The 18,184-nt window shown below is 46.6% G+C and overlaps 1 protein-coding gene across 1 annotated transcript; it reads right to left on the bottom strand.

The window, feature by feature from the left end:
* Nucleotides 1–2,535: 2,535 nt before the first annotated feature.
* lrrc57 (leucine rich repeat containing 57) lies at nt 2,536–17,703 on the bottom strand. The gene is made up of 6 exons (XM_061743784.1): nt 17,588–17,703; nt 10,289–10,544; nt 8,263–8,398; nt 7,917–8,185; nt 3,207–3,392; nt 2,536–3,134 (listed from the first exon to the last, which is right to left on the bottom strand). Exons 2-6 carry the CDS (start codon nt 10,370–10,372, stop codon nt 3,093–3,095), a joined length of 717 nt encoding a protein of 238 aa, XP_061599768.1. The 5' UTR covers nt 10,373–10,544; nt 17,588–17,703; the 3' UTR covers nt 2,536–3,092.
* Nucleotides 17,704–18,184: the final 481 nt, after the last annotated feature.

The following is an 18,184-nucleotide window of genomic DNA, read 5'->3' as shown; positions in this document are numbered from 1 at the left end:
ATAAATCCAAGTCATTATTATTATTATTATTACATGAAAGTCACAAATGCCACCAATGTGATTAATGCTCTCGAAATGATGTTCCAAATTCATGGCTATCCCAAGTATCTGAGAAGTGATAATGGTAAACCATTTGCATCCAGAGAGTTCCATGATTACCTCACCACACATGGCATCATGCAGCTGAAAGGAGTACCATATTGGCCTCAGTCGAACGAAGAAGTGGAAAGATTCAACAGAACAATTCTGAAATCAGTGAAAGCGGCCAAAATTTAAAAGAAAGATTGGAAGGTTGCACTGAGAAGTTTTCTGTTCCACTACCGGACCACTCCTCATGCAGTCACAGGAGTGTCCCCGGCAAAGCTGTTGATGAACAGAGATCTCTGCGACAAACTGCCCAGCTTCACCGATATGACCGATAAAAAGTTCGACGGAGATATCGGTCTCAGCACCCCCTCCTTTCCAAACCCAGTTCTCACACCAGCTGAGTCTGTCCCATTCACCAATCCCACATCCGCCCACCCCCCCACTCCCATGGATCCAGGGCCCATGACAGCTGTACCGTCACCTGATGTTCCTGTGAAGTCGTGTCAGATGTCCACCGGCATGGCAGAAGGACTATGTGATGTCTACCTGAACTCTGACTTTGCTCAAAAGAAAGAAAGTGTGATTTGTTGTTTAGAAAAGAGGGAAGGTAGGATTATTTCTAAATTTGGTTTAAAACAGAAGTTTATTTTTCATTCTAATCTGGGGTAAGAAAGAACATTTATGTTTACATGTTGAAATGAGATTAGCTTAGAATGCTGATATAATTTAAGTTTCAACGTAGTTTTAGCTACATTGGCGTAGATATTATTTATTTTCTTTAGTTCTACCTCCAGGAATTTCATTATTAAAAAGAGGGAAGATGTAGTGTTCTCATAATAAAAGTAACGTATCGCGAGATGAGACACACAAGGTTTTTAATAACGAGCTACTGCGTTAGAGAGACAGCTACATAATAACCTGTATGTGTTGAAGGTGTTTATTAAAGTTCAGCAAATGGATATTACTTCGTGTGTGTGATTCCTAACACACCACAGTAGCATGATACTCCACCATAATTAGCTGCACCACATGCCAGCTTAAAATGAAGTCGATAGTCACTTTGCGGTAAAGCAGTTCAACTTTGCAACAACTTTTCACTCCTTTCCCAGTCAGCCAGCATGATGTATTTGGTATCAATGGATTCGTTGAAATCTACCTTAGACATTCAGTCCGCTAGATTGTCAAACATGTCGATGTTACATTTTTTTCTCTTATGTAGCACGTTAGGATCCCCTCAATTATAATGTTTGAAAACATTATAATTCATTAATTGTTATTAGTAAGGATCATTTGAGATGTTTATGTTGTTTTAAGATGTTCTGCATAATGTTTATAGCCCGTACTATTTACAACATCAGCATTTAGTTTGTTTTCACAAAATGCAGTTTGATATTGTAAAACTTTATATTACAGTTGTGGTCTATATGACCGTTGTGGTCAGAGGTGTAAATGCTCAGAAATCTTATGTGTTTTATTGTAGGACCTTCTAGGCTGTGACCTGTCTGAGATTTCAGGACCATAGACAGCGATGGTCACAGACTGACTGCTGCCAGTCTTAAAGGTACTATATGTAAAACATTTGTAGATTTGTAAATTGATTTATTTTTGAAAAAATGGGACATGCTGATGCACATATTCATGTGAACATGTGGGATTATAGCCGTATGGCTAATTTCCATCTCTAGTCCCATTGGCAGGTTGGTTTTGAACATAGAAATCACATTATTAATAAAACACACAAAGTTACGTGTTGAGTACGTATTATATTGCAACTTGCCCAATTGCACAATAGATATAAAGTGCTATTTTAATTGCACAATTCTCATTACGTATTACAATAATTAAATACCAACAATAAAAGTCATTTTATTATACTGAGAGAACTCAGCTGTACAGAAATATAAAGTGCTTGTTGCATTGCACATTGCACTACTGCCTAAGAATAAAAGATTTATACCAAATCATATTTGTGTTCTCGCAGGTTGAATATGAATCTCCGCATAACGTTGATTCTACTGTCTACACTCTGTATGATATGTGCTGGACAAAGCGTACGCCCAATGGATGATGAGACCTACAGTACTATACTTAAGGTACTCAAGGGGGAATTTGATGTCCCGGTTGCAGACAGGACGTAAACTCAACGGTCAGCTTCGGTCAGAGTATGGAGAAATAGGGACAAGTATTCCTTGAGTGATGATGGAAAGTCCATTTTGTGCAACAGGAGGTTAGTCGTGAAGAAATCTGATATCCCAGAACTTGCTAAGAGACGATTTGATGCCACCAAAGGTTGGGTCTCAGTGGATGTCAGGGGCTTCACGGAGTGTTTTGTTTTGCTTTTTGCCCTCCTTACCTGGATTTTGCACCCGTGGACACTTTTCTTTATTTATTTTCATAATTTTCGCTAAACTGACAGCCCTAATGCAAATATTTAATTAAGTCTTTACTGGGAGCCAATAAAAACATGCTGCTTTATTTAACACCAGTTTATTAAAGTCAAGCACATTTCTGCAGTTATTGTTAAACAGTTGTATCTAATGTGGAGAGGATCTCCACCACGTCATCAACCTCCAACCCGGGTCTGTGGTGGGCTCAGAGTTCCGTCTCTACGGTGACAGACGTTTCCATGGTGACGGTAACAGTCCAGAGATGAGGCAGCCCTCTAAGGTGGTAGGAGAATGGCTGCAGGGGGGAGGACGGGTCCAGACTAGGCTCAGAACCGCTGGGTAGCAGAACCGGAGCTGAACCCTTGTGTTCCTCTGGATCAGAGCCGCCGACTAAATCTACCCTGAAGTCTGGCTGCAACGCAGAGGTTCTGAAGCATCTAGAGCTGTCCCTGTACAAGTGTCCCATCTGTCCGTGTAGGACTGAGGGGACTGGAGACTCTGAGGGTCCTGAAGACCCAGCTCCACTGCCTGATGTCCGGGTCGTAGCAGGAGAAGGAGAAGCATCAGCTGGTGCCGGGAGTGAGGGCCATCAGAGATCCGGACTTCTGTCCAGGACCTTCAGGCAAACTTCTTCTTGGTGGCCGTGAAGCGCTCCATGTACTGAGGGGAGACAGAGGATGTGAGGAGCAGCAGAGACGGGGGGGACAGGACAGGAGGGGGGACAGGACTCACCTTGTCGTATCCCTCAAGGTCCCGCAGGTTCTTCACCTCAAACAGGTTTCCCTCCACGGAGAACAGGGACACCTGGGACTGGGACAGGATGGAGTGAGGGATGGACGCCAGCTCCAGACAGTTCTCCTCCAGACGGAGAACCTTCAGACGGGGACAGCGGGACACCTCCACCGACAAGGACGAGATCTGGACACAGAGGACAAACCACTTTACTACCACCACCCCCTTGGGAGGCGTAGGATACGCGGCGACGCACACGTTACGCCGTAGGGTACGGCGTACCCTACGGCGTACCCTATGCCACGGCGTACCCTACGCCGTACCCTACGCCGTACCCTATGCCACGGCGTACCCTACGGCGTACCCTACGGCGTACCCTACGGCGTACCCTATGCCACGGCGTACCCTATGCTACGGCGTACCCTATGCCACGGCGTACCCTATGCCACGGCGTACGCTACGGCGTACCCTATGCCACGGCGTACCCTACGGCGTACCCTACGGCGTACCCTACGGCGTACCCTACGCCAGTGATTCTTAACCATAGGGCCGCGGCCCACACTTGGGCCGCGAGCGCCATCTAGTGGGCCGCCAAAAAAAAATCAGTTTTGTACGTGTGGGCCGCGAGGGCCGCGGGACTGCATAGCAACTCCCAACCAAATGAGGAGAAGAAGACACTCAGCTAGCTGTACGTGTAATAGTAAGAGAAATGGTGTGTATTTACAGAGAAAATCCTTCATTTTGCACAAAGTAGGTTTAGATCCGCCAGGATTAGGGATCGATTACTTGGGTCTGCGCCCAGAGCGAGCGAGCGCGGCGTGATCATTTATCCCGGCGCGTCCCCGCGGCCGGGGAGGTCGGCTGAGGCTGCCGCTCGGGCGGTGGGCTCCGTCGTTACTGCTGAAAGATGGTAGATGTAGATGCGTGGGCTGTCGTGTCTGCTGGACTGGACTGTTCGGGCTTTCGAAAAAGCATCAGAAAGTAACTGCTGCAGCGCGACCAGAGAGCTGCGGTGCGGGCTGTGCCCGTCGCAGCTGATCAGGCTCGGATGAACCCGACACACTGAGTCCTGACAACTTATTAATGTAAATAACTTAAAGTAAAATCAAACTAAGTTTTGTCCTCGCTGTATTTTTAAATATGCAACCCGGAATGGACAAATTCATCCTGTTCAGTCTTCCCACTGGGACAAAACCAGTGTCTCATACGTTCAGAGACCGTGGCGTTCAAAGTGCGAAAGTGAAACGCCACTGAAACAAAACACAAAGTTTTTCATCAAACATATCCACTCAAGTCTGAACTGAAGTCACAGAAAAATAAGCTGAGCATCTTAAAACACCCATGTTTGGGTCCAGATACAGCTGTGAAGCAGCTTTCTCCACAGTGAACATAATTAAAACTAAATATCGTTTCAGGCTCATCAATGAGCACCTCCACATGCATATGAGAACCTGAACCTTAAATTGTTAAGATGTGTTTATATTAATTTAGTATAAAAATGTGTTGAGACAATTAACAAAGAAAAGGGGAAATTCAAACTGCTGGTAGAGAAATAAAATAAGATAGCATTTGAAAAATAAAATAAAATCTACTTTATTTTTAAGAGAAAAAAATATGTTTAATTCAAGTTAAACATGTTAATTGGCAAATATGTACTTTTTTTAATATAACAGTCAGATGCAGATGTTGATACAACTATGAGGCTACTTGAATATATATACACACACACACATATATATATATATATATATATATATATATATATATATATATATATATATATATATATTATGATGTTCTGGACCTTCGCTTGAGTACATTTTCTCTAAATGGACCTCTTAAAGTTGAATACCCCTGCTATACAGTGTTTATATTTAATGGGCCCCGGGCCACTCTGTACTGAAAAAATTGGGCCCCAAGGTCAGAAAGGTTAAGAACCCCTGCCCTACGCCACGGCGTACCCTCTGCCACGGCGTACCCTATGCCACGGCGTACCCTATGCCACGGCGTACCCTATGCCACGTCGTACCCTATGCCACGGCGTACCCTACGGCGTACCCTATGCCACGGCGTACCCTACGGCGTACCCTATGCCACGGCATACCCTACGGCGTACCCTATGCCACGGCGTACCCTATGCCACGGCGTACCCTACGGCGTACCCTATGCCACGCCGTACCCTATGCCACGGCGTACCCTACGGCGTACCCTATGCCACGGCGTACCCTACGGCGTACCCTATGCCACGGCGTACCCTATGCCACGGCGTACCCTACGGCGTACCCTACGCCACGCCGTACCCTACGGCGTACCCTATGCCACGCCGTACCCTACGCCACGCCGTACCCTACGGCGTACCCTATGCCACGCCGTACCCTACGCCACGGCGTACCCTACGGCCCTGATGCGTTCAGGACAGTTGTAAATTATAGGCGTAACGCAGAACCATAATTCAGGCTTTACAGCCAATCAGCGTTGGCTCACGGCCCCGATGCGTTCAGGACAGTTGTAAAGTAAGAATTAGCCTACACTGGCCGCACAATGCACATTTTATGTTATTATAGCCTACAATTTACGATATATATTATATATGAACGTATCACACAAAACGGGGCCCTATCATTGGGCCCTATGAACTTGTGGGCCCCGGGGAGACCGGCCCCTAACCCCCCTCTGGCTCCGCTACTGCTTTTATGTCTTTAAAGACAGCAGAAGCTCAAAGAACCTAGCTACACCTGGATCACCTGGGGACGTCTCAGAGTCCACTACACCTGGATCACCTGGGGACGTCTCAGAGTCCACTACACCTGGATCACCTGGGGACGTCTCAGAGTCCACTACACCTGGATCACCTGGGGACGTCTCAGAGTCCACTACACCTGGATCACCTGGGGACGTCTCAGAGTCCACTACACCTGGATCACCTGGGGACGTCTCAGAGTCCACTACACCTGGATCACCTGGGGACGTCTCAGAGTCCACGTCCAGGTCCCCACCTGAGGTTTAAGACATGTTGATCTCTTGTAATTAGTAAATGTAAATAAAGAATCTTCCTTCTTGTGATGGCCCCAGCCACACAGGCCAGTTGAAGAGGGTAATACCCTATACACTAGGCCCTCATTACTTTAAGCACACAGGCTAATTTTATTTGCAGTCAGCCACACCCCAAACAATTCAATTAAACATTAAGGTTTAGTTTATTTGATATATATTTGTTTGTTTATAACCTATTATTATTAATCTTTATTTCCTTCTTTTGAGTTACCATGCTGGTGGAGGAGTTACCTTTCCTGGTGAGGCAAAAGGCGTGGCCAAGGGTGGAGGACTGCTAAATCCTGTGGCATGCCCATTAAGCCATACCATGTGCTGTTATGTTAGAGGGGGGATTTGGGGTTTAGTTGGTTTCCTTTTGTATTAGTTGTACTTGTTGTCCATTTTGGTTTCCCCTTGTGTGTTATTTGGTTTGGCCAAGCCACTATATATATGTTCCCTTCTGTGTCATTATAGGAGAGTCAGTTTTGTTAGTTGGTGTCTTGTTATGCTGCTAATAGTTTCAGTGTAGTTCTGGTTTTGTTGACCTCTTTTATAAACCTGGATAATTAGTTTTGGTTTATATATACATTTTTGTAGTAAATAAAACCCTTTTTTTTAAACCAACTCCTGTTCTCCTCCTTGCTGACTGCTTGGTCCCTAACACTTCTGAAACCTCTTCTCCTCCAACCCTCTTCATGACACAACTGTTGTTTTTAACTGTGTTCCTTCTCTCCGGCAGAGGAGAGGAGACAGGAAGTCAGCTAGTGTGAGAGAAGAGGATGCAGAGGACAGGGACGGAGACAGATGAGTGGCTGTGCCGGCCCCTGAGAGGAGTCCCAGATGGAATCCAGAGGAAACATCTTTGCTTCATGCTATCAGAACATAAATGACAGTGCTCAGGGCCCTGGACAGCTCAGTGGGTTGAGGCTCTAGTCCTCATGCAGGTTTGAGTCCCGGGCCAGTCCCTCTATACTGCAACGCCCCCCGCCCCATCTCTCTACCTATTTCCTGTCTACCTACTTTCTAAATAAATGCCAATAGTGCCAAAAAAAACCTTTAAAAAAAAAAAAAAGAAATCAAAGTGGGAGAAATGAAAGACTGGCTGCTGGTTAACATGGGCTGTGTCCGAAGTCCCACACTTCCACCCTAATGAGTATGGAAAATGAGTATGCAACATTTTTTAGTGCGTCTGAAACATTAGAATGTAATAGTGTGCACCATGCATACTCATTCTGGAGAATTTTACAAGTGTGGATTGATGGACACTAGCTGAGCAGAAACGTCCCACAATGCAATGCAGCGGCGTTAGGTTGCTAAGCGATACGTATAGTCATTAGTATAATATTAATTATAATAATATTATTATATAATATTAATATTATAATATTCGTATATAATATTATATAATGTCATCTTATTTCGGCCAGAATAAACGGGAAAAAGCGGAGCTGCTGCTGTGACAGGTTACCATGGTAACAACCTCCCCTCCCTACGGCAGGAAGTGACGTGTGCGCTCTTAATAGTACATCCAAATGAATTTACACTACTGATATTTACTCAAAAGTGTGCCAAATTTAAGTATACTTTTTAGTATATACTGTTTAGTGTGGCATTTCGGACGCACCAATAGTTTTTTCTGACTTGTTACGGGACCGGGCTTTACTAGCACAGTGAGACCTGGTTTTGGTTCAGGTTGATCTCGATGGCCTGCAGCTCGGACACCGCCGTGGGGACGCTCTGGATCTTGTTCCGGGACAGGTCCAGCATGTCCAGCTGCCTCAGGACTCCCAGGCCCGTGGGGAACTCTGAGATCTGGTTCCCGGCCAGGCAGAGGGTCCGCAGGGCTTTGAGCTGACCCACGCTAGGGGGCAGCTGTTTGATCAGGTTCCCGTTCACACTCAGCGTCTCCAGCTTCTTCAGCTTTCCAATTTCAGCGGGAAGCCCGGCTGCAGACAGAACCAGAACAGCATTAGAACACCTGTGGCTCAGATGAGCGGCGGAGGACGGAGCATCCAGAACTCACTCAGCCGGTTGGAGTTCAGGGTCAGGCTCTTCAGCTGCACAAAGTTTCCAACGGAGCCAGGAAGAGCCTCGATCTTGTTGCCCGACAGGTCCATGGTCCTCAGGTTGGCGGTGAGCCTCTGCAGCTCCTCTGGAAACTGAAACCAGAACCACGCAGAGACCTTCAGGTCCACTGGAACCTGGTGCTGCCTCACAACGGTTCACAACAGAGATAGTGAGGGCCAATCCCAATACACCCCCCACTTTCTATCACTAGCCCTACTTTCTACCACTAGCCCTAAAAAAGAAGTCACAGATTTTAGTGCACTTGTAATCTTCCCAGGGCCCTGTCCCAATACACCCACTACCCCTACTTTTCAGCACCACCCCTAAATTTAGCTTGCTACGTCACTGCGTGGTTTACGTTCGGGTACGTAAGCGACTGCGTAGTTACGTTTGCACATACGTCACACCATATCAGGAAGCCCAGAGCTAAAAGCTGTTTTAATTTCAGCTGTAGCGCTGTTAATATGCCACTTTATTTAAGTTTTAATATTTTTTCCAGACGTAAAAGTAACTGTTAAGATCCCCAACCTGGGCTCAGTTTATCCAAATAACGCCTGTTAAGAAATTTGATCCGAAAATTTCCGGATGAGAACTCGGGACCTGATTTATGGTTCTGCGTTAAAATGACGCAGACCCTACGGCGTAGGGTACGGCGTACGGCACGCATCGCCGCGTAACCCACGCCGTAGGCTCTGCGTTGGTGTAACGCGGAACCATAAATCAGCCTTTATTCTGACGAGGTTTGAAAAAGACTTCGCAACAACGGGCAAGCGAGTGATTATGTACATCCACTGAGTGATTATTATGAAAGTAAAATATATATTTCTCGCTAGAAATGTAATCAAAACACATTTTTATGCAGAAACTAACTCAAAATATTGATTTTATTCACTAAAAAAATAAGAAATGTCTGCCATTTTTTTTTTTTTTATTCAGTCCGCAAATGACAACGAAAAGCATTCTGGGAAATTTTTCTAGCCCTCGGTCAGCTAGTGAGCATCGGAAAACCCTTTGCTGTGTAGGGACAGATTGATGCCCCCTAACACTCGTTTAAGCCACTGCCACTAGGTAGAGGAATTGGGACACCCCTACCCTCACGGGAATGAGCAAAATTTAGGGGTAGGACTGAAAAGTAGGGGTAGAGGGAGTATTGGGTCTGGGCCTAAGACATGTTTTTTCAGTAACTAGCAGGTTCATAATCTGGTTTCTGAGGAAGGAATCGAGTGAGGGACTCCAGCAGACCAGTGTACAAGACTCTGGTTTCTAAGAACTCCTGAGAGATTCCAGCAGACCCGAGTACAAGACTCTGGTTTCTAAAAACTCCTGAGGGACTCCAGCAGACCGGTGTACAAGAGCAGCTTTGGTTTGATGGTACCAACAAGGTCTTCATGGTCTTGTTCTAGACGCCTCACTGAAGTCCAGACAACCAGAATAGTTCTGGGTGGTTACCCTAACGCTCTTGCGGGTCGCCAACATGGTTCAAGAGCTCCCACCGACCTGGACTTGGGAGTCTTGTCATTCACCACCAGACGTAGACTCCAGTGGAAAACCACCAGATTTCATGGAAACGCCCAAATCCCAGCTGGACTGTTTTTTTTGTCTCAGGTGGTTCTGGTGCTGACCACCAGTTCCCCTCCCCCCACCAGGGTCTGGAACCAGCCCTGCGGCTCTCCTACCACCACCAGGCTCTGGATCCAGACCTGCAGGTGTAAAGCACTTTTGCTGCCTCGTGGTTTGTAACGCGCTTTAGAAAAGACGCCTGATTGATTGATTGGTTTCACATTCCTGACTGGACGGGGACTTTAAATGTGCCTTTATCAGGTAGACTTGTGGGAGACTGTTTTGACTGGTTGAAACCCTCATCTAGTCTCATCTAGAGTTCTGGACGGGACCCATTCTGACTGTCCTGTCCTGCACGTCTGGATCTGACCCGGCCCAGTCTGAGCTGGTCTGTACTGACGGTGACTTGTTCACTGACTCACCTCCTGCAGGCCTTTCCCCGTCAGCTGGAACACTCCCGTCTTCTGGGAGGTCTCCAGGTGAGACTTCAGAGCGCTGTTCCCCATCTGCAGCCACGTCCCGGGCCTTCACCTGGTCGCCTGCTCACCTGGTCGCCTGCTCACCTCCTCACTGGTCACCTGGTCAGTGTGCGCAGCAGCAGAAAGGAGGCCCCTCCCACAGCAGCCTGTCAGCGTCCCTGCTCCTCCTCCTGTCCCGTGGGCGTGGACGCTCAACTCCCTGCAGGACAGAGTCCAGTTTCAGTGGAACGTTCTGGTACGGCAGGTGTTAAAGTGCTCCTGAGCCAATCCCAGGTGAAGGCTGAGTTATGGTTCTGCGTTAAACCTACGCCGTAGGGTACGCGGGTACGTGGGAGTCTCTCCGTAGCTACGCCGTAGCCTGACCTGCACCGCCCAAAAATTTTAACTACGCGTGGAGGCGACGCAGACCCAACGCAGACGAAAGGGCTGCGATTGGTTTACTTGGTAGCAACGCATTTCTGGTTCCAGTTCGTGAAGCAGTCGTGAACTTTCAGCGCTCTTTTCTTCGTGTGTGTGATTTTTTTTTTTTTTTTTTGCACAATAGTTATCCTTATCTCTTTGATTCACTGTGACCGGAAAAACCCGAAAGTTAAACAAAGTATCAACTAGCACTCTGGGGGGTTTTGCACCGCGGTGAAATGGAGTGACGGAGAAGTCCGAAGGTTCACGACGGCGTCACGGTGACGACGTAGACTCTGAGTTGGTTTAACCCAGAGCCTTAATTCAGGCTTGAACTCAGGTGTGAACACGCTCAGGAAGCAGATGTTTCAAGGTGACCTGGGACAAGTTCACAATAACGTTTTCTCACCGGGTCACCCCCGGTCTCGGAACACACCAGACCCAAGTGGTACAATAACCTGTCGTCATGACGACGGGAGTCGGAGTTCATTCCATCACCTGCGTCACCCTGGACTGCTGCTCATCTTCCAGCACCACCAGAACCAGGAGTGTAGGCGAGCACCCAGACCACCACCATGTAGACTGGGTTCAAAGCCCGAGTATGCGGACTGGAGGGGTCACAGGAGAACATGAAAGAAAACTACAAGGTCCTGGAGTGTATGGAAGGAACCTGAAAGATCCTGGAGGACATAGAATGAAGCTGAAGGATCTTGGGGAAATATAGAAAGAATCTGAGATGTCCTGGAGGACATGGAGGGAAGCTGAAAGGTCCTGGAGAAACATGGAAAGACTCTGAAATGCACGTGCGGTAGACAAAAAACGTGCGTACACCACTTTCTACGCTCACGGTCGGATGTTCAAAAATTGATTTGAACGTGAAAAGTTGCGGTCCTTTACGCACTGGCGTACGCACTTTTCTGAGGTTTTGTCCGTTGGCGACTCTCACTGGTGATGCAGTGAAGTGCAGAATATGAGGAAACGTGACGTCAACAATAAGTTCACGACCACATGAAGGACACGACAGTCCCCACATCACCAGATAAGTTACACTAGAGTGGAGCTGCAACAATCTCACAATCAACCACATGATCTGAACAAACAACTAAAGGAGCTCAACGATGGAACCAGCAAATCCTGATGGAGCTTTGGCTCCGTTAGAGGAACCTGCTGATGATCAGATCACACCGACCTGCTGGTCCAGGACTAAGACTGGACCATCAGCTGGTTTAGTCTGGACCTGCTGGTCCAGGACTAAGACTGGACCATCAGCTGGTTTAGTCTGGACCTGCTGGTCCAGGACTAAGACTGGACCATCAGCTGGTTTAGTCTGGATCTGCTGGTCCAGGACTAAGACTGGACCATCAGCTGGTTTAGTCCTGGACCTGCTGGTCCAGGACTAAGACTGGACCATCAGCTGGTTTAGTCTGGATCTGCTGGTCCAGGACTAAGACTGGACCATCAGCTGGTTTAGTCTGGACCTGCTGGTCCAGGACTAAGACTGGACCATCAGCTGGTTTAGTCTGGATCTGCTGGTCCAGGACTAAGACTGGACCATCAGCTGGTTTAGTCTGGATCTGCTGGTCCAGGACTAAGACTGGACCATCAGCTGGTTTAGTCTGGATCTGCTGGTCCAGGACTAAGACTGGACCATCAGCTGGTTCAGGTACCAAGAGGATCTTCTGGATCTCTGTCCTGAACTGGACCAGCTGCTCCGGTTCAGACCAACATGATCTTTCAGCTGGAGCTGCAGGTCAGACATCTCTGTCACCATGACGACCGTATGGGACGACTACTGGAGATTAAAGCCAGATCCTAAAACATCCCATAACTGTGTCTGGACAGAAAAACATTAAAATACATTTTGCAGTGATAAACCGGTTCTGTAAAGTTGTCTTTTAAAATAAAACTAAGATGTCTCTGAAAGGTTGGTTGATACGAACTGATGTGATTCAGAAATGAATGAATAAAGTTTTTATTGAATGTTTAGGCAACTTTCAGAGTCTGATATTAGTCAGCTGCAGGAGCTGCAGGTCCAGAAAGTGTTTCTCCAGTGATGGACCGGGACCTGGACCGGTCTCTCCTCCCAGGACCTGGACCAAGACCAGGACCTGGGCCGGGACCTGGACCGGGATCCAGACCGGTCTCTCCTCCTGCGGATGCAACACCCCGAGTTACAGCAACTTTGCTCTTTATTTCTCACATTTGCACCTCGATAATCCCGTTGGAACAATATAAGCTTATGTTGTTCACATTGTTATACTTATGAGAGGTGATCGCGGAGATCCACAATGTGTAAAACTCAATAAACGTGTACATTGGTCTTAATCCGTCAGTATATAATACGCATGACAATAAAGCGGAACGAGGAGCCGTTTTTCGTCCCACCAATTTCAGTTCTGGTGTCGATTCTTAAAATCCAAACAAGAAGAGAAGAATGTACTGATGCACTGACACTAAATATTGACATTCACGAACCCTTACGATCATAATAAACCCACAACTCTTCACGGAACGCAACACAATGCAGCGAACAACAATACCCATAATGCAATGCAGCTTAAATCGGAAAAGAAATGCCCCCAAATAAATTATTTTTACAGCCTAAACTTCTGACAGGACTGTCTCCAGCTCACAGCCGATGTTTTTTTTTTTTTACTTGTTTTTCCACGTTCCTTGTTAGGATGAGCTGTTTTTAATGGATAATACGGCTTGGTCGTCTTGACGTCATCACCTGGCGGAGCTGTCATACTGGAAGCTACCTGAGCTGCTCTTCGGACCAGTGAGCACTGTGTACAGACGTGCTCCCTCTTCGTTTTGTCTTAGCCTACCGGTACTTGTAATCGTTACTTTCCGTTATTCTGTAACCATGGTAACCTGTTGCTTTGTAGTAGCTGCAGCAGCTCCACACATAACAGACGTGGGGAAAAGATCGCTAATGGTTTAACTTTTCACCGCTTTCCTGCTCGGAGGCAGAACCACGGAGGCCGAGTATCTGAGATAGCGAAGAGTCGTCCGCTTGGATCGCGACTGTAAGACGACCAAACATAACCTTCCACAATAAACCACAAACAAACACTCACACAGACCGGGGTCGGATCAAAACACGGGTTTTATTCCCGATTCTTCTCGAGCTAAACGCAGTTGCTGGCCAGCTCTCTGCGGTGCGATTAACCCCAATCTTCAGATAAAACTAGTTTGATGAGGAAAAAATATTAACTGCAGAGGACAAAAATAATCCCACGAGGAAAACAAAAATATTGCTCATCACGCCTCGGAGCCTCTTCCGCATAATATAGCAGTCAAAAAAAAGAAAAAAGTAATAGTAATACAAAACATGTACTGTATGTTGTACTATTATACACATTTATTGAAACACATGGCCAGTCAAACATTTACCAAAGCAGCTGCCAAACACTCCTAAACAAGGTAGCCTAAGACGTGGGTTGTGCAGAACTGCAGCAGTAAATCCTCCTCGGAGCTCCACTCTTAAGTAGGGATTTCATATGGATCCAGTGTTTCCCCTACCATTGTACAGGCCTGGCGGGCCCGCCAGGCCAACGAGACCCCCAGCCAGGCCTAAAAAAAAATCAATGATCATTTACGTTTAGGAACGGCTCTGCAGCGCTGTTCTGCAACGGGAGTCAACCTGCTCCGTTGCCTAGTAAAGCCTGAATTATGGTTCGGCGTTAAATCGACGTGGAGCCTATGCCGTAGCCTACGGCGTAGGGTACGTGGCGACGTGCACCGTACGGCCGATGGACGCGTACCCAACGCCGTTGATCTGCGTTGGTGTAACGCGAAATCAGCCTTAACGATGCGAGTACCGCTGCTTAGAGCGCGGGAATATTATTATACATTATGGGATGTATAGAGTTTGTAGCCAGCCAACTATGGTGCCGGCCAAAAAAAGAAAAAATATCGCGGGCGACAGACAACATGAAAGAAATGTTTCTGCCAGGTACGTGTGTTTGTGTTTGCATGTGACGCAGGGAACCATGAAGGAAAACACAGCCCGACGACGCACCATGCGTCCGCGGGGTCCTAGTGCCAGGCGTGTGCCTATGGTATGAGCGCGTCAAGGCTGATTTATGGTTCTGCGTTACACCAACGCAGAATTACGGCGTAGGGTACGCGGCGACACGCACCGCACCTTGCGAGTCGCCGCGTATCCTACGCCGTACCCTACGCCGTAGGTTCTGCTTGTGGTTTAGCTTAGGTTTTTATTCTGATTGAGCTTTTTTTGGTAAGCAATAATAATGAAAATAACACAGACAATAGATTGTCTTTCCACTAGAACCACTAAAGGTTCATTTTTTCCCCAGTCAAATGCATGTAACCCTGTTATAACAAAACGGGGGAAAAAAAATCTTCTACAATGTTTAAATTATCTATAACTGATATAATCTCAACTGTGAATAGGGATGTTTTGTGGCATATGCCGTCAGCACAAGCAGCCGTTAAAAGAGGACCATCCCAGAGGGTTTTCATAGAGATCCCTCTGAAATTTATAGAATAGATCAATGCTCATATGGGTCAGACCAGCACACTGCAGCCTTTCAGGCCCAGGACACTCTGGTTAAAGGTTAGATGAAGTCTAATGATTTCATTGAAGTGATATCATTCACCAATATAGGCCTACAATGATTTTTAATGTAATATTGTTATATTCAATTCAATTCAATTCAATTTTATTTATATAGCGTCTAATACAACAGAGTTGTCTCTAGACGCTTTACAGAGACCCATACCCAGAACATGACCCCCGAGCAGTTATTACATAAACAATGGCAGGTAAAAACTCCCCTAGTGGGAGAAAAACCTTAAGCCAAACAGTGGCAAGGAAAAACTCCCCTTTAGGAGGGAAGAAACCTTGAGCAGGACCAGGCTCATCAGGGGGGACCCTCCTGCCGAGGGCCAGACTGGTGGGTCAGGGACGGCAACAGCACAGCAGGCAGGTGGAAGCAGCAACAGGATGACCGGGGGTGGGGACCGCAGGCCAGCACACAGCTCCCGAAGCTCCGGCCCAATCAATCAATTATATTGCTGCATGTCACATGTCCAATATGCCGTCCCACGCGCCTCGTCTGTTTAGGGTTTTTTCGGTGGGTACCACCGGGCCTGAAAAAAATTCTAGGGGAAACACTGGGATCCAAACCGTTAATAATCATTCTTTTCTCCATATACTGCTCCCTGGCTTCCTTGTTTAAGGTATTTCGGTAAATTCCAGTTGCTTTCCGGCATTTTAACATTTTCTTTTTGCGTTCTGTCTGTTCACTTGGTGCTACTACACTGCTGTTTGTTTACACTCACGAAACTGCCAACATGGCCGCCGCGTCCCAGAATGCACCTTGGTGACCAAGCCCTATTATGCTCATTATCATATTCAGATGTATGTATTTGAGGGAGGAGACAGGGAGGGGTGTTGTGCTCCTGCATGTGCGCTCAGATCCACGCTGATTGTGATGTTCAAAGGAACCTGCATGGATTTGGGAGTTAACACAGTTTTGAACATCTGAATATTTTTTTTTTGCGTATGCAAGAATTCCACGCACGGATTCCTGTTGAAATCCACGCACTCTCTGAACCAGAGGCCCCTGGATGGCTCGGAACCACTGCACTACCCCGCACTGGACCAGCTCGGTTCTACAGCGGACAGATGAGCCGCTCTGATCGCCCCGCAGGTTCTGGTGTTCTGCCAATTTCTGCTGCTTTGCCAAAAAATGCTGGTTTTCTACCTTTGTAGAGCTACATTTTTACTGTGTTTTACTCCCTAAACCACTTCCTTTTCCCCAAAGTGGTCCTCGTCTCTTGCCAGGCCGTCATTGTAAATAAGAATGTGTTCTTAACGACCTGCCTGGTTAAATAAAGGCGAACGACTGAATGAATATCAAATAAAGCGATAGAATTGTTTTTTTTCCCTCTTTATCGTATAATATTCACAAAGTGTAATGTAATTCATGTCATGGGTAGTGTATTTTGAAGGATCAAATACTCAACATCCCATATTATCAATTTTACGTCGTGCAAGAAATGATGGACGTGCCAATCAAACTTTGAAAATCGACTGCGCATGCGCAGAACCACAAAGTAGCATTTCTCGGCAGGTAGCAAAGATTGGCAGAACACCGGTGTCGGTGCTTTTTTTCCCACCTGCTTTTTTTTACCGGCTCCCCGTACGTGATGACGTTCCGTCTTGTGATTGGCTTTTGACCGTACGTGAAGATCACTGATAATTCTGATAATTCCTTGTATATGTTTCTTCTCCCTTTTACCTCCACTATGATCTGCTGCTTTTGACTTTACAGAAGTGTATGTCTCTATATGTTCTCATTGTTGAATCTGTAAATGTCTAAGCAAAATAGTCATAATACATTATATAAATATAATTAAAAAAATGTAACGTCAACTAAGCGCTCACTGATTAATCCGCAATTGCCAAAAAACGTTTTGAATGTGAATACATGGTGAAAAACTACCTTCCTAGCTTAACATGGCAAAAAAATACCATCGCATAATACCATGAATGCACACTTCCGGGGAAAATATTGCAGCCCGATACAATCTGGTACCCACACCGGCTCACCTGAGAGCAGCTGGGCTCACCTGAGCTCACCTGAGAGTAGCTGGGCTCACCTGAGCTCACCTGAGAGCAGCTGAGCTCAGGTGAGCCCAGCTGCTCTCAGGTGAGCTCACCTGAGAGCAGCTGTGGGGGTCTGACGCACCAGTGACGTCACTGTGCTGCCAGAACTTCTACCGAATCTTGAGACGCTTTAACGGTGACGTCGGCCCGCCGCGGCGGCACGCGCTCAGCTGACGACTGACGGTTCTATTCGGTGTACTTACGTTAGAGCGGATCTGTACCAGAACACCGCCCTCTGCTCACATATAAGAGGGGAATCCAGGGGAAGAAGAGCGACCGGACACAGTCTGGACGAGCCTGAGCCCCTGTGACGTCACGACAGCACAAACACGGGAACTCTCGCGAGACGGTGATGAGCCTTCTCGTGATGGCCGGCAGAGGGCGCCAAACACTTATATATATCTATGGGAAAAACCATAGACATATACACGTCTGTGTATATATATATATATATATATAGATTACAAATAATATAATATATTACAAATAATAGCAGTGACCAAAACACCTGCAGAAATACTGCAGGAATGACATAGCAGCAGTTAAATGCAGCCTTCTGTAAGCTTTAAATATCCACTGGGCTTACATCAAATACATCAAAACACAACAATAAAAAACAGTTTTCTGAACTTATCAATAGACCCCTTTCCGTGTTTGTAAACAAGTATGACGTAGGCAAGCTGCGCGCGCATTGTTGCGGCAGAAAGACGGAGTTCATGTCAGTTTACACCAGCCGATTGATGGAAAAAGATCGTGGAAATTACGTTACTAAACTAACTTTGGCGGATGGAAAGCAACTT

Source organism: Cololabis saira, chromosome 16, assembly GCF_033807715.1.
Source record: "Cololabis saira isolate AMF1-May2022 chromosome 16, fColSai1.1, whole genome shotgun sequence".
Classification (NCBI taxonomy): domain Eukaryota; kingdom Metazoa; phylum Chordata; class Actinopteri; order Beloniformes; family Belonidae; genus Cololabis; species Cololabis saira.
The sequence above is the reverse complement of the archived record's forward strand: the minus strand, read 5'-3'. Positions and strand labels throughout refer to the sequence as shown.

What these genes read in the sequence shown, in the direction of transcription:
- lrrc57 (XM_061743784.1), bottom strand. Translation starts at nt 10,372, where the DNA reads ATGGGGAACAGCGCTCTGAAGTCTCACCTGGAGACCTCCCAGAAGACG. An exon ending in CCTGAACTCCAACCGGCTGA is followed by an intron (nt 8,186 to 8,262) that starts GTGAGTTCTGGA and finishes TTCTGTCTGCAG; the next exon opens with CCGGGCTTCCCGCTGAAATT. An exon ending in ACCTTGAGGGATACGACAAG is followed by an intron (nt 3,135 to 3,206) that starts GTGAGTCCTGTC and finishes GTCTCCCCTCAG; the next exon opens with TACATGGAGCGCTTCACGGC.